The 24,970-nt window shown below is 46.6% G+C and overlaps 1 protein-coding gene across 1 annotated transcript in view; it reads left to right on the plus strand.

The window, feature by feature from the left end:
- Window positions 1-24,970, plus strand: part of POM121 (POM121 transmembrane nucleoporin) — a 77,035-nt gene that overhangs the window by 13,981 nt on the left and 38,084 nt on the right. Inside the window, exons 3-6 of the mRNA XM_082244499.1 lie at window positions 936-1,097; window positions 10,505-10,582; window positions 13,414-13,585; window positions 14,988-15,076. Coding sequence (XP_082100625.1) covers window positions 936-1,097; window positions 10,505-10,582; window positions 13,414-13,585; window positions 14,988-15,076 — 501 coding nt within the window. The remainder of the gene's footprint in view (window positions 1-935; window positions 1,098-10,504; window positions 10,583-13,413; window positions 13,586-14,987; window positions 15,077-24,970) is intronic.

Genomic DNA, 24,970 nt, shown 5'->3' on the forward strand with positions numbered 1-24,970 from the left:
AATGCCTGTGTACAAATGTTGCCTGCGCTAATGTTACAAATAGGGTTAGTAATTATGTTTTAAGTGTTGCCTATGGAAAATATATGGTACTGAAGTCTTTCATCTTGTGGGCACAGTTTTTAAGCTTGATATGTTGATCATCTGTTTACTCTGGGCAACGTCTATATTTTGGTAATACGCTGCATAGGTGTGCCCTAAAATTAACTTTAGTGTAATTTTACTGAAATATTGCACTTGGTAAACCTTTGTGCAAATATCAAGGGACATAAACATTTTTTAACTATCTCCCCATTTTATTCTCCAGGGTCTCTAATTTCAGAAAATGTTTGGAGATTTTTAATTACTCTTCTGGCCTGATATTTTATTTTAAATGTGCAAAAAGTCTCTGGCAGTGAAAGGGTTGAAGAGAACAGTCATTTTAAATGTTAAATCAATAGGACACTTTAGCAAATACAGAATTGAAAGCATAGCTTGTGGTCTTCAGTCACAGACCCTCTGGTGGCCTTGCTGTAAGAGTATCCACATGATGCGCCACATTGTGCAAATATGGTTGCAAACTGTGCATAAAAAACACTCAATACATTGGCAAGCTTGTTCACATCTAGGTGAGCTTTGTATAGCTAGAAACCTAGGACTAAAGACTAGTCCCATTAGGATGCCCATGCACACAGGTTATGCAGATGATTAGAGTACTTCCTAGAGGCTGATGGCTGGTGCTTCTGAGTGGAAGAGTAGGTTTCTCACAAGAAAATGTTTGCAAATTGAATCCTGGTAATATTGGAAAATGTGCAAAATACGGTTGGGCATAATATTCTAGCCTTTTCATAAATATTTTACCAACCAATGTACCATTCAAATTAGTGTCATACACTTAAACATGAAGCCTGTTCGCCTAAAATTGATTTTCTTGTCTTTTTTTTTTTCTTCCACTCTAGCCTAGATAACCTGCTGTCTCCAGGGCCAGCATCTCCAATAGTTCAGAGTGCACCAGATCCGTGTGCAAAAGAAACTGTACTTAATGCCATCAGAGAAAGCAGGAAACGGATGAACAAAGATGAGGAGCACAGTATAACTGGAGGATTAGAAAACAAGAGAAGGTAAGACTATTAAAAAGGAAAGCCATTTGAGGTGCATTTGACTTTGTTCAGGTCAGGTATAGAGAGCATGAAAATATTTGCCTTGACTATCTGGAGGTCAGCATTTTGCAAAATATTGCATAGAAACATATTGTTTGGGGTATGAAAAAAAAAAAAGTTTCAAATGGTAGGAAATTGGATACCTGCATTTTATGCTAGGAATATACACCAATCAGCCATAGGTTTGTAAACACCCACCTAATATTGAATAGATTACGCCCCCCCCCCCTTTTTTTGCTGCCAAAACAACCCTGACCCTTCGAGGCATGGATGCCACTAGACCTCTGAAGGTATTCTATCTAATCTATCTCAGATTCTTTAAGTCAGTAGCAGATCCTGTAAGGTAGGATCTGAGGCATTCACAGATCGGACTTGTTTTCCCAGCAAATATCAGATGCTCAATTTGGATTGAGATCTTGATAATTTGGAGGCCAAGTCAACACCTCTAACTCGCTGTGTTCCTCAAACCCTTCTTGGAACAATTTTTGGCAGGGTGCATTACCCTTGTGAAAGAGGCCACTGCCATCAGGGAATATGGTCTCCATGAAGGGGTGTACTTGGGCAGTAATAATGTTTAAATATGTGGTACAAATCAAGTAACATCCAGATGAATGGCAGCACCCAAGGTTTCCTAGCAGAACATTGCACTGCCTCCACCGGCTTGCCTTTCCCATACTGCATCCTTATGCTAGGTAAGCAATGTGGCCTGGCCATTCACATGATGTAAAAGAAAACATGATTCATCAGATAAAGCCACCTTCTTCCATTGCTCAGTGGTCCAGATCTAAAGCTTATGTGCCCATTGTAGGCACATTTGGCTGTGGACATGGGTCAGGATGGGCACCATGACCGGTCTGCGGTTGCACTGCCCCATACACAACAAACTGCAATATGCACTTCTCCTTCCGCTCATTGACACACAGCTCCATATTCTTCACCATAGGGTTATGGTGCCCTCTACAAGAGTAGAACTAGGCAGACAACATAAAAGCTTGGCTACGCCATGTGGGCTGTCCTTAGCTGGTCTCTCTCCCTCTCCCCTGAGCGACAGGGTGGACTATTGCAGTTCCAGTGGTTCTCTCAGCCTGGCCAGCAAGCCCCTGCAGACCGTAGCTCTGCGCGCTCGGTCAGCCGCGACAGCCCCACTGGACGAGGGCTGGCCCGTGAGTTAAACGTCTCGCATGGTCGCATACAACCAGGTCTCAGGCCTGAGTCGCAGCGTTCCTTCTGGCTGACAGCTCCCACACTTCAGTGGCGAGGAGGTTTCTGTCTTGGGAGTGTTACCTGCACGCTTCTCTGGATCGGTTAATAAGGGCTCCCTCTTCACCTTTTCTGGTTTTGGTGTGGGTACTTCTTGGGTGGCTGGGCCCTCCGGGGTTCTCGTAACACCCTCCCCGCATGCTGTCGCCCTCAGTGGGACTTCTATGGGGTGGGTGGCCTTTTTGGGTCCCCTTGGCACAACTGGGGGGGCAGTTGGCTCAGTATCTGTGGGTCTGAGCACCATGCGGTCAGGCAGGCCAAAAATTTAGGCCAGGGCTTTGCGGCCTACTGGCTGGACCTTCTCTAGGGCAGCCCCAGTTGTGGCAGCTAATGCTGCCATTGTACGCTCCCTGGCTGGTTGCAGGTCCCCAGAGGATCGCGGTCAGGCGACTGGAAATTTGGCCATTCCCCTTCTAGTTGGGTAGCTTATGGGGGGGGGGGGGGGGTTGGAGAAGAGTCCCTGGCAGGTTTAGTGAGGTGCTCTGGTTGGCCCCCCTTTTTTTTTTTTTTTTTGTGTGAGACTCATTCGGCGCCCGCTGTCGGGGGCTTGAGCCGCAGACCAACAGGGTCTTGAGTCCACGTTTCCCTGACTGATTCCCTGATTCCTCCCTGGCTGCTGTGCCATGAGGCCCTGGTAGATGCATTGATTGCGTCAGTGAAGGAGTCACTTATGTTGGAGGATGCAGCTGAGGCTGCTGCGGCCATATCTGTTCGGTTTGTCACGGTCTTATCCGGTTTTCTCTTATCCAGCTTATTTTTGACAAGTCTGTGCTGGGTGCGTCTAATACAACCCTTGGTGGTCCCAAGACCGTTTGCTGTCTGGTATCCCTTGAGGAGTCTAACGCAGTGGAGGCTCCTACCGGTGGTGGGTGCCCCTATTTTCCAGGTCGACTAAGGTAACCATATTTCTGGTGGTAGACTCCCCAGCTTTTAGGGCTCCAGCTTACAGGCAGGCAGAATCTCTAAGGCCGTTGCATGTTTACTATGGCTGGTGCCTTATTGGGACATGTTTTGGCCTCAGTTTGGGAGTCTCAGACACGGGCGGGGTGGGTGACACTTTTGCATCTGACCATGGGGGATGACCGGTTTCCCCCCTGCCTATGGCGAACTGGCAGACTTGTTTGTACAGGGTCTGCAGTTTGTTTGCAATGCATCTTTGGATCCTGTTCCTGTGAGTCTCTAAGCTATCAGCTTGGCAGTGGTGCTTAAGCATATTTTGTGGCTGAAGTGTTGGTCTGCGGATCACACCTCCCAAGAATGATCTGGCTGCATTTCCTTTTCAGGGCAAGCACCTTTTTTGGGACTACCCTGGATGATTTCAGCCCATGAGAAGTTTTTTTTTTTTTTTTTTTTTCGTCCCTGAGGGACTTCGGAAAAAGGTTCCAAGCCCTTGTATCCAATTCCAAGCTGGAATTCTGTTTTGTCCCTTCAGAAAGGTTCTTTCCTTCCAGTGTGGACCTACCCCGGTCTCAGCTGCAAGTCCTAGGGCTGATTGTTTTGGTTCCAGTGTCGGAATGTTTTTGGGTGTGTTTTTATTCATACCCTTTCATGGTTCCCAAAAGGCTAGAGTTCAGATCAAAGGGATAAATAAGGATTTGTCATGTTCAAAAATTCATAGAAAAAAAGGCCATAGGCCTTGTTGCCCCCTCATGGACTGAATTGACAAATACATATATAAAAAGTGGAATTTTATTCAAAGAAAAAATTGATAAAAACTTGATGCAAGTACACAATACAGATTATGTCACGCGTAAGGAGACCATGAACATATATATAAATAGTTGGAGCATAGTTTACATGTTGACCAATAGTGATGGAAAATACAAATAGCCTTTCATGATTCCCAGGAAGGGCAAGTTCGTCCTATTCTGGACCTCAAGGCCCTGAACCGTTTTTTGTGGGTGCAATAATTCATGCCATCCTTTTGGACGGTGGTGGCGTCCCTGCATCAAGGGTGCTCCCTGGCTTATTTGGACATCAAGGATACCTACCTGCACATTCCTTTTTGCTCCCTGCATCAGCATTTCTTCTGCTTCCTCTGAGAATGGAGCCCTATCAGTTTGTGGCCATTACCCTTTGGTCTAGCCTCTGCTCCTCAATTCCTCAGTGTTGGCCCCTGTCTTCACATTGCTGTGTCAGCGGGAGATTGCTGTGCTGGGATACCTGGACGACCCCCCCCCCCCCCCCTCTCAGGAGCAGAGTCTCCGTCCCCTCTGATGGCCAATGTGGAAGTTACTTTCCAGACTTTGCGGGAGATCGGGTGGCGTCTGAATTTCAGAAATCTGCCCTGGTTCCAACCAGGAGATTGGATTATTTTGGGCTGACTCTGGATTCAACTCTAGCCAGAGGGTTTCTTCTCTGGGAAAGTTGCAGAAGTTGCATCCTGTGAGTCCACAAGTGGCGTCCCTTCAGCGTGTGAGTGTTGGGGCCTGATGGGGTCCACCTTCAAGGCAGTTCCATCTGCACAGTTCTCAAACGGAGATTCTGGTCAAATGGGACAAGTCCCAAGTCGCTGGACAATGTGATTTTTGTCTGAGTCGGGCAACAAAGAGTTCTCCTGGTGTGGGGGCTGCGCTCCCCAACCTTGTTACATAGTCAGGTTGAAAAGACACCAGTCCATCTGGCTCAACCAATAAACAAAAAAGTAAAGAAAACCCAACCATACAATCCCATATACATAATCCTTTACCTGCAGTTGATGCATAAGAAGGCGAAAAAAAAAAAAACCCAGCAGAGCATGGCCCAATTTTGGAAGGCATACATTTCCTGGTTTGCGGTTCGCGAAGTCCATCCTTGTTACTTTTCGGTGGCTCAGATTCTGCCCTTCAACAGGGTTGAATTGGGAACTGGCCTTGAGCACTGTGAAAGGCCAAGTGTCTGCCTCCCTGTTTTTTTCTTTTTTCTCTTATAATCTTCCAGGGCAGCATCTGAGAGAGACTCCTCCCACCTGAAACGGGTTACACAATAGTCCACCATTTTAAAAACTTCAGTCATATCTTCTGCCTCAGTTTGATTTTCATCAGCATCCACTAGGAGCTACACCTGTTATTTTTTTTCCAGTCTCTGTGCTATGTTGCAGGAGGCTCCCTGGCCAGCTTCCCATTCAGCTCACCGAAACTTGGGCAGTGAAGGTGAGGGGTAGCGCAATGGTGCAAAGCTAGCCCCCCGCCTGAGGTTTCACCCCTACTGAGGGGTATGCCACCATTTCGCGCCCCCCCCCCCCCAGCTGTGAAAGACGCCGAACTGGCTTCCCCCTAAACCGTACCTGGAGCATTACTGCAGCATCTTCTGGGCTAGTTCCTGCTAGCCACAGGGTTTTTTTTTTTTTTTTTTCCCTCTGGGCGGTGTGCAAGTAGAGCGGGGGTGGGGGGTGCAGCCCACCTCAGCGTTTAGGAAACACCCCCCCCTGGTCTTTTCCCCCCTGCAATGCCCGTCTAGGTTGGCCCAGGACATTCTCCTGCAGCATCCTCGCGGTGGAGGAGCAAGATGGCAGTGAAGGCGGAACCTCACATTTTTTCTGGTCCACAGCCATCTTGGGAGGGCGGATGTCAGGTGAAAGGGCGGAGAACTTCCGCTGACGTCGCTTCCGGGTGGCGGCGCAAAACTGACAAGTTTAACAAATGCGAGCAGTGAATGGACTTGTCTTTACCAAGAGACCACAGAATTCTAGAAAGCGACTATGTAGGTATGTCCAACCTGCATGGGGGTGGGGCTGGAGCAGGGCAGGAAGCCGTATAAGGTCCTTATGCTGGGATTCCTTTTTCTGGGACTGACCATGTCGGATGCTTCACCACCCTGCAGATCCTTCTAGTCAGGACAGCTCCAAGGTAAGCCAGAGCACTCTGGAGTTACTTCTGTCTTTACCTCACCACAGTGGTGTATGGCAACTGCCTACCTCCATGGGGTCTTTTTTCTGTTTTCTTATAGGCAAATGCCCCAGAAGAGAAAAGGGCAAGTAGCAAGGCATGCGCCTCTTGCGGTCACAGGTTTCCTCCAGAATGGAAAAACCACTATGCCAAAAATGCATCAACAAAATGGTGGCTAAAGAGTCACAGGGATTCCTCAGACATGCTTGATGACTCCAATCAAAAGCACGAACGGTCCTCTTCGTCCGGCCATAGAAAAACTGGAGCCCCCAGCGAGCTCCAGCCAGGCCAGTACCCCATCTACCAGCAAGACACCCATCACCTCTACAGCAGGGATGAGGTGGATCAAGTGGCGGCGGGATCTCATTCAGATGTCTCGGATTCAGAATCCAAAAAGGGCCTGGACTCAGATGGTGAAGATCCAGTGTCAGAGGGTACCTTTTTTTTTTTTTTTTTTTTTCCTCCTTGGACACATGTAATTTACGAAGAGCCATAGCAGACACTCTGGGTATCAAAGAGAAAGAAATTGCACAGCTTTCACTACACAATATGTATAAGGTCTTGCAACCAAAAAAAACGGAACATTTCTGGTACACGACTCTGGAAAAATCTTGGTCAAGAGAATGGGAAGAACCAGAAAAGCTCTACCCCAGCTGCGATATCCCTTCAGAGGACCCTAAACCCTGGGCAAAATGACCTAAAATAGATTCCTACCTTGCCAGAATCGCAAACAAATCGAATTTAGTTTTTGGCGACTCAGGTACTCACTGATCCCATGGACAAAAAAGACAGACGCACTTCTGAGAAGAGCTTGGGAAGCTTCAGCTGCGAACCTTAATCCAGCCATAGCTTCCACTTGCTTTGCCAGGACCCTGTTAGGCTGGCTAACAGTTGCAAGAGCTACTAGATACCCCAAGGGAAGAGCTAGTGAAAACCATTCCTACGCTAACCAGAGCAGCAGCATTCCTAGCAGACGCATGAGCTGAGTCTGTAAGGACATCTCCCAGGACCACTGGCCTAATCAATTCAGCCAGGAGAGCCCTGTGGCTGAAGTCTTGGGGAGGGGACATGCGTCCTAAAATAGATAATGTAGTATTCCTTTTGCGGGCAATCTACTATTTTGACCGGACTTGGAAACTGTCCTACATAGAACTGTAGCCAAAAACTAGGTTTCCTCAATCCAAAAAGCCACGGGGAAAACGCCCCTTCCATCAGTCCAGGAGATTTAATAATGCGGCTGAAATATTCTCCCAGTGGGAGTATTCATGGCCACGGTAGATCTGTAAGATGCATATCTTCATGTACTGATTGGAAAGGGCTATCAAAAATACCAAAGATTTGCGGTCCAGGGCCTGGCTACCACGCTACATTTTAAATGCACTGCTCTGCTGTTTGGCATCTCCTCAGCACCTTAAAGATAATGGCAGAAGCCCTTAAAAGCCTTAGACAGCAATGCATAGGAGTAGTACTATATCTAGACGATCTACTATTCTTCGCTGAGTCAGCAGACAAGCTGGATGCCAATTTACATGAAAGCATTTCTTACCTGCAGGGCTTGGGGTGGATAGTGAATGAAGAGAAGTAGCAGGTAACACCAAGCCAAAGGGTCACATACTTGGGCTAAATACTAGATGCCAAAATGACCCAAAATCTTCCTGACAGAAGAAAAAAAATCATAAAGATCAAGAAAGTGATAGTTTCTCTGGTAGAGGGCGATTTCATGACCGTAAGACGGGACATGGTTTTATTGGGACTGACATCCTCAATCCTGGCTTTCACCTGGGCTCAGCTCCTCATGGGACCGTTGCAGAATCACATTTTGGCCTGATGGCAAGCCATCATCCCTAGAGGTGACTATCTTGTTTCCTCATGCAATCAAAAGAACACTGCAATGGTCGCTCAGGCCGCTAATTTACCTCAAAAGGGTGCAAATGGACAGACCTAGCCTGTGGGGATCACCAGGGATGCCAGCGCTCTAGATTGGGGAGCACATATGGCAGACTGCTGCACAAGGAAATGGAACCACCACTGGTCCCAAGCATGCTTAAACCTGAGGGAGTTAAAAGCTGTAGAGAAGGCGCTAAAAGCATTTCAACCGGCGATTCAAGGCAAAGATGTCAGGATTGTCAGACAATGCCACAAGTGGCATACCTGAACAGAGCAGGGGGAACAAAATCGACCCCTCTTATGGAGCTGACCGAAACATTGTTATGGAGCGAAAGAAACATCAGATCCATCTAAAGGGAACAGACAACACACTGGCAGATTTCCTAAGCCGCAAAACCCATAAGACAAACTGGTCCTTGAACAAAGAAATCTCTGTGGATCGCCTAAGTTTGGTGGGTGCCTGAGGTGGACCTGCTCGTAGCAAAAATTAAATACAAAGCTCCCAAAGTTCTTCTCTAAACCCTATGGATGGAAACATCGGGGTGGATGCATTCAACCAAAGCTGGGTTCCCCATCAATGCTATGCATTCCCCCCCAATTGCCCTAATACTAAGGCTGGTACAAAAGGCCAAGGGTACTGTGCTACTTATTGCACCCCATTGGCCTCAGACCATAATTCAGTCACTTGAAAAATCTCCAACTTTCAGCCTTATCTAACACTTCAGACACTGCAAACCTCCTGTCGCAAGGGCCAGTCAACCACCCAAACCACAAGGTTTTGAAAGTTTCAGCCTGGTTCCTAAAAGGGTTGGGTTACAGAGCAAAGGTCTGTCTAGCAAAGTGACACCATTCTAGCCAGAAGAAAACCTGTGTCTAGAGCCATCTACGAAAAAGTGGGGAAAAAAATGTGTCTTCAGATTTAACCAGGGAAAACCCAACAAGGGAGCATTTCTGCATTCCTAGATTTCCTACAAGGAGCGGATAAGGGGATTTCCCATAACACGTTGAAGGTTCAAGTGGCAGCCTTATCTTCCCACCTGGAAGTTAGGCTGGCGGTAGACATGCTTATGAAGATTCCTTCTCTTTGAAGAAATCCAGACCCAAAATGCAGCAGAACTGACATGGGACCTCTCTGCGGTGCTGAAATGTTTCCTCTGCACCCTTCGAACCACTAGAGGAATGTTTGGATAAGTACCTCACACTAAAAAACCATGCTCTTGGTTAAACTTGTCGGCGAAATACAGGCTCTATCCATGATGGAACCATACTTTTAATTCTGACAGAAAATTATCCTCACTCTGGACCCAGCCTTCCTACCAAAAGTCTGTTCAACTTTCCACAGAACTCAGGTGGTTATTCCAAACTCATGGCTAGCAGGAAGAGTCACCTAAAACAAGCTGGATGTAAGGGAGATGCTGATAACTTGCATTGAGAGAACTAAATGTTGGTGAGAAACCACGCTATTCATCGTGCAGGAGTCGGAAAGCTGGCCTCAAAGTACGATAGCCAGATGAATAAAGCTTGCTATTCAGACAGCCTACTAGGCTTTCAACCTTGCCCCGCCGAGCGGAGTCACGGCCCGCTCGTCTAGGGCTTGGGCATAATCAACTGCTGAAAGAGCTGGGGAACCACTGGACCAGATCTGCAGGGCAACGACATGGTCGAGCTTCAATACCTTTGCTAGGCATTACCGCATTGACAAGCTGTCCAATCAGGACCAGATGTTTGGTCGCAAGATGTTCCAGACTTTATCCCCTCCCTAGTAAGTATTGCTTGGTACTTCCTCTTATGCTGCCCTGGAAGACTATTTGGAGAAAACGGGTACCTAGTAACTTTTTTCTAAGTCTTCCAGGGGAGCACTTGTTCCTGCCCTAAACAACAATGTTAAAAAAAAAAAGACTTCTTAGAAAAAGTTACCAGGTACCTAACTGTATTTTAAAGACCTCGGTCACTATTGTTTAAAGCCTTTGTAAACCCTCGCCTTGTAAAACAGTCCAATCAGTGGATTGGATTGGGGTTAATTAATAAAACCTTTTTGATGGTTCCTCGGTATTGATATTTTGTTAAAAAATCTGAAAGGCATACTTTACAAACATTTCTTCATTTTGCAAGCTGACATGTCTGAAGATTTATGATAAAAGTACATACAGGCCTGTTGTGGTTTTGTCACAAGTGAAATGCAAATATCCCCTGCACTAAGGCACAATGTTTCCACAACTTATAGCAAAACATCAGTTAGAATTTGTTTCCGGTGCCTTCAGGCACTGTTTAAATTTTGTATTTTCTGTTGTGATAAAACAATGTTTATTAATTAAAACATGCTTGTCTGTATCCTTTTTAATTCACACCATTTAGGAGGCAAGCCAGCAGTGGAAGTCCAGACTCATTTGAGTATCATTTACTAAATGGAACTTTGCCTTCATTTGTCTCAAAGTAAGTGGAACTAGACCTTCTGTTTTTTTTTTGTTTTTTTTAAAGCTATCAGACAAATCCTATACAGCTGACGGATCTAGGTTGTTTGAGTCTTAGTGTCAGTGTAACTGCCTGCTCGTACGAGGTATCAACAGACCGCTTACACAGGTTGTCTGCAAGAACCCTGCATTGCACATGCTAATTATTTACCTGCAAAAATTTGCATTTTTATTTTTTTGCAAAGGTGAACTTAGAGGTTGTAAACCCCCCCCCCCCCCTCTGTAAGTTGTACCTATAGGTAAGCCTATAATAAGGTTGGACAGCCAAAAATGTCGGCTGTGTCACTGCTGAGTGGGCGGCACTGCGGGGGGGCTTCGTTCGAAGGTAAATATTTCATAATGAGCTAATAGCTCATTATGCCTCTGTCTTACAGGGTTTTTTTTTTTTTTTTTCTTTTAATCCTTAACCACTTGCCGACCGCCCACAGTAAATTTACTGCGGAAGTCAGCCCCTCGCAGGCAAAGCGACGTAGGACTACGTCGCTAGCCTGTGAGGCTCTAGGGAGCGAGCGCCGCCGGAGGCGTGCTCCTGCACGGACCCCCCCGTGTGAGCGGCAGACCCGATGTCCGTAGATCTCTGCTGTTGCATCACAAGTCACATCCAATCACAGTAAGAAACATGCCCCTAGGGACACACTTAACCCCTCCTTCTCAAATAAAGTTAACCCCTTCCCTGCCAGTGTAATTTTTACAGTAACAGTGCATGTGTATAGCACTGATTACTGTAGTAATGTCACTGGTACCCCCAAAAGTGTCAAATATCAGTCAAGGGTCCGATATGTCCGCCGCAATGTCGCAGTCCCGCAAAAAAAAAAAATCGCAGATCGCCGCCATTACTCGTTTAAAAAAAAAAAATGACAAACAATACAAATGACAATCTTTCCTTTAGTAAACGCAATAACTTTTGCGCAAACCAATCAAAATACGCTTTTTTGCTTTTTTTTTTTTTTTTTTTTTACCAAACATATGTAGCAGAAAACAAATTGGCCTAAAATGTTAGAAGCTCTGTTTCTGGGGAAAAAAGGACGTCAATTTAATTTGGGTACAGTGTCGCACGACCGCGCAATTTTCCGTTAAAGTCACGCAGTGCCGAATCGCAAAATAGGCCCTGGTCAGGAAGGGGGTAAAATCTTCCGGGGCTTAAAGTGGTTAAAGGTTCTTTGCTAGTGAATTGCTTCACAGTACAATCAGTGAGGTCTTGTTGAAAAGTTTTTACTGTTAGGAATGTGTAAATGTGTAAATTCTTGAGCCCCGGTTCACACTTCTGCGTGTGCGGGGTTCGCATGTAATGTCGGAGCGCACTGCTCCGACATTACATGCGATCGGCTGTGCGGTGCGAGTTTAGCCATACAGTTTGTATGGCTAAATTCGCATCGCACCCGCAGCAAACACGCACAGGAGGCATTTTTGCAGCCGCATCAGGATCGGATCGCACAGCAGTTCACACTTGTGCGATCCGATCCTGTGCGAACTGCACGATCGCACTGCGATATGCGATCAAACTGGGGGTGTCGTTAAGATTACATTGACACCCCCAGAGTATCGCATATGGCAGTGTGAACTGCCTGGGGTGCGTGTGCGATGCGGGAACAGGCTGCGAATTCGCAGCCTTCCCGCATCGCATAAGTGTGAACCGACACTTATAGTCCAGTAAGGTATAGGTGCACCTTTTTTTTTTTTTTAAGGTGCTTCTTCCTTTCAATGCCCTCAATCCAAATTGATCATGTTTCTGATGGGTTAACAATAGCTGATACTTCGCCCTTTTTTCTTTTGCTGCTACAATGACTGAATTAAAAGGCAATTTGCCTTGCATAAACAAGCATTTGGTTTTTGAAATTCTGAAAATGCTATATGCTATGTATTCATGAGTCACAAGGTATGCTTTGTGGTGTTTTTTTTTTTTTTTTTTTTTTTTTTGTTACCGCCTTGATGCTGGGCAGAAGGATGTTGGTTCTTTTGTTACCACCTTGATGCTGGGCACATGGATGTATCAAGTCAAATAGCCAACTCTAATGCATTGTTTAAAAATCCTCTGGTTGATATGGACGTTGTAATTTTATTCCAATGACGGAGTAAGTAACTGGTGTAAAAAAACTTGAAGACTCCAAAGTTGACACACAGTACATGTTAATAAACTGCTGTTGAAAAGTACTATTCTATGTCTTTTGATGAATTGCTTAATGTTTGATCACATATAAACTGGATGTTTGTATTACTATGCCAAAAAAGACATACTGCTTAGTTGGTCCTCCCCCCCCCCCCCCCCCTCTTCTCCTCCTACTGTGTCGCCCTGGCTCAAGTTGGTAGATATGGACCTGCCCATGTACAAATTGACCTACATGAATAGGCTGCCCCTGTAAATATGACAAGGTTTGGACTTGGACTACTGATTGATTCCAGAGGTCCGTGCCCCCCCCCCCCCCCATTTTATTTTCATTTATTCCCTCTCTACCCCCCCCCCCCCCTCCCTTCCCCTGCATCTTCCTCCCCACTGCCCCATTTATTTTCCTCCCTTTTCTCTCCCCCCTCTGGACCTCAGCTGCTCCTAGTTTTCCTACTGTTACTTGACAATTGTAATGTTTTCCTTTTCAGGGACTTCTAATTACTGTTCTTGCTATACTATGTTGTTGTATACCAAGTTTACCTCACTGTATGCATATGTTTTCTTTAATTCCCACGTTGATTGTGATTTGTTGTTTGACATTTACTTGTCTTGTAATTTTTTTTTTCAATAAAGCACTCCCAGTTTTTTTTTTTTTTTTAAACAAGATGTTTGTGTTTTGTGCTCTCTAGGCCAGACAGCTTAAAAAGAGGACTCAATTCACACATTCTGGAAGACACAAGCAACAAAAGGTCCCGTACTTCCTCAATCAGTTCATTGAGTAGTTCTGCAATTAATGGAATTGCAATGTCTTCTCACAATGCAATCACCAGCTCCTACAGTTCTAGCAAAGTCATCCTGCAGGTATTAAATCCTCAAATGTTTGGGCTAAAAAGCTTCTGTGGCACTTCTACTAGGTTGCTGTAATCGTTTGGCATTAGATGAGGTTTTCTAACCTGTCAAAAGTTCTTTTCCCCCCAGAAGATCCTTGCAACAGTGTCTGCAAGCCCCTTTTTTTATAAATCTTGGATTGTTGTGAAATGGCATTGAATATGTATGGACACCCTAAGTCAGGGCTGCCCAACCAGTGGCCCGGGGGCCACATGTGGCATTTGACCTCCTGGTCTGGGATGGCGGATTGGTAAACCCAGATTGCGGGTTAGCGACCAACCACCTTGGAGCATTTGTGTTGTGATTGAAGCCAGTGATAAAGGAAGCAAGTGGCTGTAAAGCAGAGCTGCATAAGCCGATGCTTCCTGTATAGCGCCGGCGGAGTGATACCATATAGTCCATAGTCATAGGCGGAGTGATACCAATGCACTCTGCAACCACAACAGCGGGTGATACCTGAATGGAAGACTGTTATTAAGGTATAGTTACTAAAATCAATGTATATTTGGGCATATCTCCTCTGCAGGGGTTACTGGGCTGCTTTCGAACTCATCGGCAGATGCAGCACAGCGCACCTGCCGGTTACCTGCACTGAGCCATAGACTGTTTGTTTTTACCTGCGGGTTTAGGATAGAAGTCCATGGCAAAGTGCAGCTATCCCACAAGAAAGCCACAGGTGCACTGCGTCAGTGCGAAATCCGTCTTGGACCCCTTTCACACAATCGGGCCCTCCATTCACCTGTATGGAGCGGCAGAAGTAAACCGACTTGTGTACGTTTTACACCCGGCTACCTCCTATCCGCCAAAAAAAAAACAGAAGGGGATCCGTCCCCTTGCGTTGGATCAGAGGGCCCATAGAGTAGTGGGCTGTGTCCACGTCTGCTCTGCATATGCAGAGTGGACACGGACCAGTCATCCGCCTGCTCTGCTCTTTGTGGCCCGCGACCGGTTACCAATTTGCTTAAGTGGCCCTCTCTTCAAAAGGTTGGGCACCCCTGCCCTAAGCGTTAAACTAAAACCTTGGGGCAGTACTAGGACTTGATCACCGAGGTGGGGACATTGCCTTCTAGTCTGCTTTGACTGTTTGAGAGAACTTGGCACTAATTTAGCATTGCACCAATTTTGTCCAAATGTTTATTAGGACACATCAGACCTTTGGGTTGAAACCCTTGCCCATTGGAGGGCACATGGCAGTAAAGTAGGGCATCACAATAAAAATAAAAGCACTTGGTGCTTGTGTATTTGGAGGTTTCAGAGTTTTGTAAAAGACTGCTATAGATCTGCCTATGCATAGCCAGTTTTGGGGACCGGTTTGGGAAAAGTGTAAACTACACACAATTTTTAACAATAAATGTAATTTTTCTTTGACTTGTAGAAAAGAAAGAGAACACAAAATGTATCTGCAATTTCAAGTTCACCTTCATCCAGGAGCCAGACTCCAGATCTTTCAGCCAAAAAAGCAAGGTAATGTCTCTTTATAAGAGCATTGTTTCCAGTTGGCAGTTTGTAGTCTTGACTTAATTTTACAGTGAGATACACCTAAAAAGCCATGTCTATACCCCTGTGGCCCGGGCTCTGCATGATGTATATGTTGTGTGCACCTCAGCTGTTTGTTGTAGGGACATTGATTTCTACTAGCCTCATGTAACATGCCAGTTTCATATTGACTACTGCCAAAAATGTAGCATGTCCACATGCGCTTACCCTCTTTAATAGTTCTGCAATTTCTGATCACTCCTCTCAAGCATTACATATATTAATAGGTGATCCTGCAAGCTACTATGTGAAATACTGTGTGTTTAGCTGCCTGCACTATTAACTCCCCTTGTAAGTGTGTGTGAAATAATTCAGAAAATGCAGCGCTAGAAAAAACATTAAAATATCTGTGAATGCATATGAAGTGTCATGTTGAACATTAATATAAACAGCTTCTAAAAGTGCAAAATTGGGGGACGTGGGTAAGCAGAGTGCCGTCAGCCTAAACTGCTACCGTTAATCCTGCACCCCCGAGATCAGATATTGAGCTCCCTGTGATCACTACACAGCCCTGACGCTGCCCCACTATGTCCCTGCCGAAGAAGCCTACAGACACACTAGCAAAACTAGATAAATACCGCCGCCAGGATAAGGAGTCCTTATCCCAAGATTGGGCCGAGACGGGGTGGAGGCGAGTTCAACAGGAGCTGACACCACTAAAGTCTTGGAAGCCATCTCAGCCTGTCAGGCATCCCTTACCTCTAAAATCGAAGAGGTTAAAATCGACATCTCACTGGTCAGACAGGATCTGGAGAAGCTCAGGGAGTGGGTGACAGGCAGAACAGCAGATAAGTGGCGTAGAGGACTCCCTGCCCCCTCTGCAGTCCACTTCTAATCGCTTACAACTACAGGTTAGCCAAATACTACTTAAACAGGAGGCCATGGAGAACAGACTGAGGCGCTGCAATGTGCAGCTAATTGGCTTACCTGAGGGGGCTGAGGGCTCTGACCCCTCTAATTTCTTGGAGCAACTCCTTATAAAAACTTATGGCCGTGAAGCCTCCTCCCCCCACCTTTTGTAGTGGAACGCACCCATCGGCTGTCGGGCAGACCACCGTCTCAGGGGGCACCACCACACACATTCAACTACAGAGATGGAGATGTGCTCCTCCGACTGACCAGAGAAAAGGGTAACCTCCCCTTTGGCAACGGCCTAATTGCAATCTTCCCGGATTTTTCAGATGAGTTTCAGAGGAAAAGCAAGACCTTCATTGAAGCCAAAGGCAGGCTCCAAATCAAACATCTGAAATACGCCATGTTTCCTGCTCGTCTCTGGATGGAGGGGGAAGACGGTAACTTTTTTGAAGATTCATTGCCTGGTTGGAGCACCAGGAGGCCCGGTGTTAAGAGCACCTCTTACCTCGTCTTCCCTCTGTATCGCTAACATCATGGAGCTGCATTTCTGTGATCCCCCTGAAATGACCACTGAGCTCTTCTGCCACAGTAAACGGACTTGGTTCTCCTTGCCTACAATGAGTACCTCTACTACTGTGCACAGACTTTTCTCCTTGCTTCTCTGGCACTGTGGCTCCTTGCAACACTGGATCCCTATTGTGGAGCCCTCCACTTCAAGTTTATCACTCCAGGTTGTATTACTCTTATTCATTTTTTTTTTTTTTTTCTCATCAGCGGATTCCCCTATGAGACTTCACATTAACTGGTGCTGTGCTGCGGACCGGAGCAGAGCGCGGGAACAGAGGCTGTGAGAAGCGCATGTGTGACTGAAAACAGTGTGTGTGCGACTAAACCCCCCCCCCCCTCCCAGAAATAGCTGGTGGCAGGCGGTGCGAGTACCCCCCCCCCCCTCCCCCGACAGAGCAGGGGGAGCAGAGGAGACATACAATACCAACATTGGCTGGAAGAGGAGCTGAGGAGAGGCTGATCAAGAAGTGACAGAGGGAGGCGGGAGCAGAGAAGAAGACTGACCATCTGAGGGAGGAATCTGTCAGGAACTGCCGTCAAGTGTCATGCTTAAAGGGACACATGATTGGTAAGTAAGACTGGTGACTGAGATTGAAGACTGACTGAGGGTGTAGAATAGTACCAGAGGGTAAGAAAGTAGAGTTGGGAAGCTAGAAAACAGCCACACAGGACAGACTTAAATTACTGAATCCCCATTAGATTAGTGGGTACAATGCCTGGCGGGTGTGGAGATGCGTTTCGGTGTACATCGAGGGCAAATACAGCTGCACAAAATGTGAGCACGTTGCTTCCCTGGAAGCTCAGGTCCTGAATCTAGGGAAGCAACTGGCAACACTGAGAAGACTCTCGATACTGAAGGAGAGCTGGGATTGTACCCGACAGGTGCAGGCCAGGCCTGGCACAGAGGAGGGCGGAGATACAGGGGTGCAGGTATCGGCGCAGAGTAGATGGGTGACAGGAGGGGAAGAAGGCAAGGACCTGGGCTGGAGCACCCCAATAAATATGCCCTGGTGCGTGGTGTTGGGGAAACCAGTCAGGGACCAGCATTGCTGCAGCAGAGCGTCGCCCCCTAGCTGCCAGGGGAAGAACTCCTCCAGTGAGAGCGGGAGAAAGGGAAAGGAAAGACAGGTTCTGGTGGTAGGGGACTCAATCATTAGGACAGACAGGGCAATCTGTCACAAAGATTGTGAGCTGTCGTTTACCGGGCGCTCGGGTTCGGCACATCACGGATCGGGTGGACAGATTATTGGGTGGGGCTGGGGAAGACCCGGCTTTCATGGTACATGTGGTTACCAATGACCTGGGCAGAGGGAGATGGAGTCCTAAACGATTTCAGGGACTTGGGAGCTAAGTTGAGGACTAGGACCTCCAAGGTAGTATTTTCAGAAATACTACCTGTACCTTGAGCCACACCAGAGAGGCAGCGGGAGATTAGGGAAGTTAACAAGTGGCTGAGGAGCTGGTGTAGTAAGGAGGGTTTCGGGTTCCTGGTGAACTGGGCCGACTTCTCAGTCAGCCACCGGCTCTTTAGTAGAGACTGATTGCACCTAAATGGGGAGGGTGAAACCGTACTGGGTGAGAGGATGGCCAACAAGTTAGAGGGGCTTTTAAACTAGGTGATGGGGGGGGGGGGGGTACAGATGTCGAATTAGCCAGCGGGGAGCAAGGTTCAGCGGGCACAAATGGGGACATTAGCAGTAGGGTGTTCAGATTTCCTAAATCCAAGTTGGGTATGGTGAAAAATCTCAAGAGCAGCCTAAAAACCTCAAATAAGGATATGGTATGTATCCGGTCAAAATTACGAGGTTTGTATTCTAATGCCAGAAGCCTGGCCAACAAGATGGGAGAGCTGGAGCTGCTGATGTATGAGGAGGACTTTGATTTTGTGGGGATTAGAGACTTGGTATGACAGCTCTCATGATTGGATGGCGACCATTCAGGGTTACTCCCTTTATCGCAGAGATGGAGAAGGTAAAAAGGGGGAGGGGTATGGGTATGTCTGTATATTAAGAACAGTGTACAGGTAAATATGAGGGATGATATTAATAATGGAGCTATGGACGAGGCAGAATCCCTATGGGTAGAACTTCAAAGGGAAGGCGCTATGGGGAAAGTAATATTGGGTGTATGCTATAGGCCCCCCCAAACCTGAGGGAGGAGGGGGAGGCGGATCTCCTTTCAGATTGGATTGGCAGCAAGGATGGGAAATGTCATTAATGGGGGACTTTATCCAGATATAGACTGGGCAGAAGGAACCGCGCATTCAGCCAAGGCTCGGCAGTTCCTAAATGTTTTGCAGGACTATTTTATGGGTCGGATGGTGAACGCACCGACAAGGAACAATGCGGTACTTGACCTACTGATTACCAACAATACACACCTGCTCATGGATGTAGAAATACGGGGCAACTTGGAAACAGTGACCATAGGTCAATTAGTTTCAGTATTATTCATAGTATTAGGAAACACAAGGGTAATATAAGGACACTGAATTTCAAAAGAGCCAATTTCCCAAAACTGCGCTCTTTGCTAGAAAATATCCAATGGGATAGAACCCTGGGAACAAAGGAACAATGTGAGTACTTAAGAGCATACTAAACAAAGGGATTGGCCAGTGCTTTCCAAAGGGAAATAAATTTAAAAGGGCAAAACTTAACCCTGGGTGGCTAAATTCAAACGCAAAAAATGCATATTAATACTAAAGAAAAGGCCTTCAAAAAATATAAGGCTGAGGGGTCATTGGCAGCATTCAAGCATTACAAAGAGTGTAATAAGAAATGTAAAGGCTAAATCAAGGCGGCTAAAATGGAACACGAGAGACCTAGTGGAAGAGTAAAAAAAAACCCAAGAAATTCTTTAGTATATAAATAGTAAGAAAGCAAGGCCAGAACACATTGGCCCCATAAAAGACGACGAAGGAAATCTGGCCACAGATGACAGAGAAGGCAAAAGTGTTAACTAATTTCTTCTCTTTAGTCTTCACAAATTGGGAGGGGGGGGCTATACTAAACCAGCTTGTAATGCTAAACTAAATACACCTCAGGAAGTACCCCCATGGCGAACAGAGGATAGACTTGGAACTAAACTAGAGAAACTTGCATAAATCACCGGGACCGGATGGCTTGCACCCGAGGGTTCTTAAAGAGCTCAGCCAGGTGATTGCCAGACCATTATTCTTGATCTTCAAGGATAGTCTGAAGGGTATGGTGCCAGCTGATTGGAAAAAAGCCAACGTGGTACCAATATTTAAAAAATGGCCGAGATATATCCCGGGTAACTATAGGCTGGTCAGTCTAACATCGGTAGCCTGCAAGATTTTGGAGGGGATGTTAAGGGACTACATACAAGACTTTAGTAATGAAAACGGTATTCGTAGTAATCAGCATGGTTTCATGAAAAATGGTTCTTGCCAATCTATTAACCTTCTACGATGAAGTGAGCTGCCATCTAGATAAAGGAAAGCCTGTGGATGTGGTGTATCTGGACTTTGCAAAGGCATTTGACACAGTTCCCCACAAATGCTTACTGTACAAACTAAGGTACATAGGTATGGACCATAGGGTGAGTACCTAGATAGAGAACTGGCTCCAGGGGAGAGTCCAGAGGGTGGTGATGGGGAGTACTCTGGGTGGGTGGGTGTCGAAAGTGGGGTCCCCCAAGGTTCTGTCCTGGGACCAATCCTGTTTAATTGATTCATAAATTATCTAGAGGAAGGGATATCTAGCACAATCTCGGTATTTGCGGACAATGCTAAACTAAGTATGCCAATATCTTCTATGCAGGATGTGGAAACCTTACAAGCAGACCTGAACAAAATAATGGGGTGGGCAACTACATGGCAGATGAGGTTTAATGTTGAAAAATGTAAAGTAATGCACTTGGGCGTCAAACACGAAAGCAAGCTACTCACTAGGGGGGAAACCTCTGTGTGAATCTAAGATGGAAAAGGACCTGGGTGTACTAGTGGACAACAGGCATCTATAAAAAAGGGGATTCACTCCAGAAATAAAGGAATTATTCTCCCACTCTACAAGTCTCTGGTCTGGCCACATCTGGAGTATGCTGTCCAGTTCTGGGCATCGGTTCTCAGAAAGAATGCGCTGGAACTGGAAAGTCCAGAGAAGGGCAACAAAAATTAGGGGAGTGGAGGACCTCCGCTATGAGGAAAGACTACAAGCACTGAACTTATTCTCTCTGGAGAAGAGATGCTTGAGGGGGGATAGGATATCAATGTATAAATACTGTACTGGTGATGACCCTAGCATAAGGAACAAACTTTTCAGAGAAAGTGAATACAATAAGACATGTGGCCACTCACTAAATCTAGAAACACAGTTTAACCTTAAAATACGTAAGGGGTTCTTCACTGTCGGAGCAGTAAGGATGTGGAATTCTCTTCCACAAGCAGTCGTTTAGCAGGGAGCATCGATAGTTTCAAAAAACTATTAGATGGGCACCTTAAAGACCACAACATACAGGGGTATACAATGTACAGTTAACAGCACACACACGTTGGACTGATGTGTTTTTTTTTTTTTCAACCTCACAAACTATGTAACTGCCCCTTGCCATAGGAATTATGATTGCTTGGTGCTGAAGGAGCGCCCTGCCTGGTTTGCAGTCCTAGCCGGAACCAGGATTGGTCCTACTGACATGTCCAGCTACCCAGCAAAGTTTCGCTCCCATTGCCTGTCCATGACAGGCGTTTCTACCCACCACCCCCCTGCTGCCCTCCCAGGCATGGTTTTCTCATTTGACTCCATGGATCTGTCTACAGTGTGGTTGGGAAGGGGGGTTTATGCCCGCACAAGTTGGGGGGGGTTTCTTGACGTTGAGTACGTTCATATTTTGGGAAGAACTACAATGTTCTGAGATGCATACTGAGCTGCTATGTTTATACTCTGCCGAGAGGCTGAGGTGTTATTTCTGCTCTAAGTTGATCTTCGTCATATACTCTATGCTGGGTTGGTTGTGGCGAATGGGAATCCGGGAGTACCTGTGTATCTTTTTTCATCTACCTATATGGCGTCCCTTAAATTTTTGACCTGGAACTTCTGAGGCTTGAGAGACTAAAGAGGTCTGCTGCCTTTACCTTTTTTTGAAACCCCAGAGGGCTGACAGTTATCTGGATGGCCACCTTCTATTAGTGCTCAAATGCCCTTGGGTGGGCTGGACATTCCATTCCACACACACCTCCCACTCCAGGGGGTGGGGTAGCCATTTTGGTGGCTAAGTCAGTTCACTTTGTGCTCGGATTCCCTAGTAGACCCATTAGGCAGGTACGTGTTCCTAAATGTGTTGTTTGGTGAACCCTTCTTGTTGATGGCTTTTTACATACCTCCCCCTTTCACCTCCTCGGTCCTTCTGGATGGCCTAGACTTCATAGTCTGGCATCCTCAGGTCCATGTGATATGGATGGGGGATTTCAATAACACCATGAAGCCCAGTCTTGATAGACTCCACACCACTGCTCAGCCTCCACCACAGATTTCCACAACCATATTCGCTAGACTGATGGCTGAGTTTCACTTGACGGACACATGGAGAGTTAAATGCCCCTCTGCCAGAGCTCTCTCTGGTTTCTCCTCGACTCACCACTCTGTCCCGCATTGACTACATCGTGATTTCCCCTACTCTGACCCCTCGGCTGCTGGAGGTGGGCTTTTTAGCTAGAAGTTTGTCTGACCATAGCCCATACTGGGTGAGGATTGGACTTCAGCATGAGCGTCTGCCATCGGCCTGGAGGCTCAACCCAGCCTGGCTTTGCCTCATTCCGGAGGAGGAGGATTTGGCTGCGGAATGGAGGCTGTTCTTCCAGACCAATGACCATACCGCCCCTCCTTTCAGCAGTCTGAGAGGCGTTCAAGCCTCATGCTAGGGCAACTCATCTCCTGTATTAATGATTTGAAGTCTGCCTCTGCTGCAGCTCTTGCTCAAGCCTCCCAACAAGTATCTCTATAGAGCAGTCCTATGTGGCAGAACCTTCACCTCCCATGGCTGCACAACTTAAATTAATTTGACGACTAGAGTGGTCGCCCAGCTGGAAAACAAGAAGGCCCAGAGGAAACTTCTTTTAAAAGCAAAAACTCTATGAACATGGGGAACGGGCAGGGAAACTACTGGTTTACCTGGTACATTGTGAGGACAGGCCCCCGGTGGTAATCGGTTTACACCTCCCCAGTGGTGGGTCAGAGTCTAGATTAGTGGCAGCACAATTCAAGGAATTCTTCTGTCAACTGTATACTTACTCTGCCCCTACCGACACTTCCCCCCCATGTTGACCTTCCTAGACTCGATTGACTTTCCCCAACTGACCGCTGAACAGGTAGAACAATTAAAAAAACTTAAATTTTAGATGCTATAGCCTGGTTCCCCAGGTCCAAGTCCCCGGGCTTGGATGGCTTGCCTGTGGAGTTTTGCTCCCAGTACTCGGAGGCAGACACTGGTACCTCAGCTGTTATCTATGTTCAACCATGCCTTCGACACCTCCTCCTTACCCCCTTCCATGCGGGAGGCCTTAATTGTCCTGATTCCCAAACCAGGCAAGGTTTTGGCGAACGGATGGGCTTTGGAGAGTTCCCCCCTCCCCTGGCCAGAGGCACCCGTCGGGGATGCCCATTTTCTCCCCTGCTTTGCGCTCTGGCTGCGAAACCGCTTGCCATGGCTATCTGCGATCACCTTGGCATAGTAGGACTGAGTGGGACCCCTGGAAGAATAAATCGGAATGTACGTGGTCAACACTTTTGTTTATTTAGCTGACCCCGACGCCTCCTTACACACAGCCCTGGACCTTATCGAATGCTTTGGATATTTTTCAGGTCTTAAAATTAACTGGGACAAGTAACAAATACTACCCCTAGATGACATCTCTGCCTTACCTGCCTGTGTTGACCTCCCTCTTCAGCAAGTGGATCGTATTAAATACTTGGGAGTACTGGTCACAAACTCACCAGTTATATAACCGAAAACCTTCAACCCCTGTTCACCCTTATAAAGGCCAAAACACAAACCTGGACCCATCTACCCTCAGGGGTGATGGGCCGGGTTAATCTCATAAAAATGGTTCTTCTCCCTAAACTACTTTTATATTCTTTGGCACTCACCAGTGTACCTCCCCCTTAAACACTTCATGCAAATAGAATCTCTTCTCAAGCCCTTTGTGTGGGGGACTAGCAGACACAAGCTGTCGTGGCGGAAGCTTAAAAATCCCACGGACCTGGGCGCGGTGGCACTCCCTGACTTCAACCTTTTACTACCTAGCGTCGCGTCACAACTTTCCCATATCAACACCATGGACAGGTCACGGTTCCTCGCCCTCTCCTGCCCCCTTTGTGGGCGTTTCCTTCCATGGACCCATTATTGATCATAGTCAGCGGATTCCGGGGGGCTGAGGTTAGGGGCGACCAAGTCCCTACTTTATCACTATAGGCGTGTTTGGGATGTTGTGTCAGAGAGGCTCCCCCCTACCTCAGTTCCATGAACCCACCCCCTTATGGCATAACACTCAACTGAATTCTGTTCCATACCAGACACGCACATTTGGACACAATTCGGGATCTGTTACCTCTCACATATACAGTGGGTACGGAAAGTATTCAGACCCCCTTAAATTTTTCACTCTTTGTTATATTGCAGCCATTTGATAAAATCATTTAAGTTCATTCTTCTTCCTCATGAATGTACACATAGCACCCCATACTGACAGAAAAACACAGAATTGTTGACATTGTTGCAGATTTATTAAAGAAAAACTGAAATATCACATGGTCCTAAGTATTCAGACCCTTTGCTGTGACACTCATATATTTAACTCAGTTGCTTTCCATTTCTTCTGATCATCCTTGAGATGGTTCTACACCTTCATTTGAGTCCAGCTGTGTTTGATTATTCTGATTGGACTTGATTAGGAAAGCCACACACCTGTCTATATAAGACCTTCCTGATCACAATGCATGTCAGAGCAAATGAGAATCATGAGGTCAAAGGAACTGCCTGAAGAGCTCAGAGACAGAATTGTGGCAAGGCACAGATCTGGCCAAGGTTACAAAAAGATTTCTGCTGCACTTAAGGTTCCTAAGAGCACAGTGGCCTCCATAATCCTCAAATGGAAGACGTTTGGGATGACCAGAACCCTTCCTAGAGCTGGCCGTCCGGCCAAACTGAGCTATCGGGGGAGAAGAGCCTTGGTGAGAGAGGTAAAGAAGAACCCAAAGATCACTGTGGCTGAGCTCCAGAGATGCAGTCAGGAGATGGGAGAAAGTTGTAGAAAGTCAACCATCACTGCAGCCCTCCACCAGTCGGGGCTTTATGGCAGAGTGGCCCGACGGAAGCCTCTCCTCAGTGTAAGACACATGAAAGCCCGCATGGAGTTTGCTAAAAAAACACCTGAAGGACTCCAAG

The sequence above is a fragment of the Pelophylax lessonae genome, assembly GCF_965119305.1.
Source record: "Pelophylax lessonae genome assembly, chromosome: 2".
Taxonomy (NCBI): Eukaryota; Metazoa; Chordata; class Amphibia; order Anura; family Ranidae; genus Pelophylax; species Pelophylax lessonae.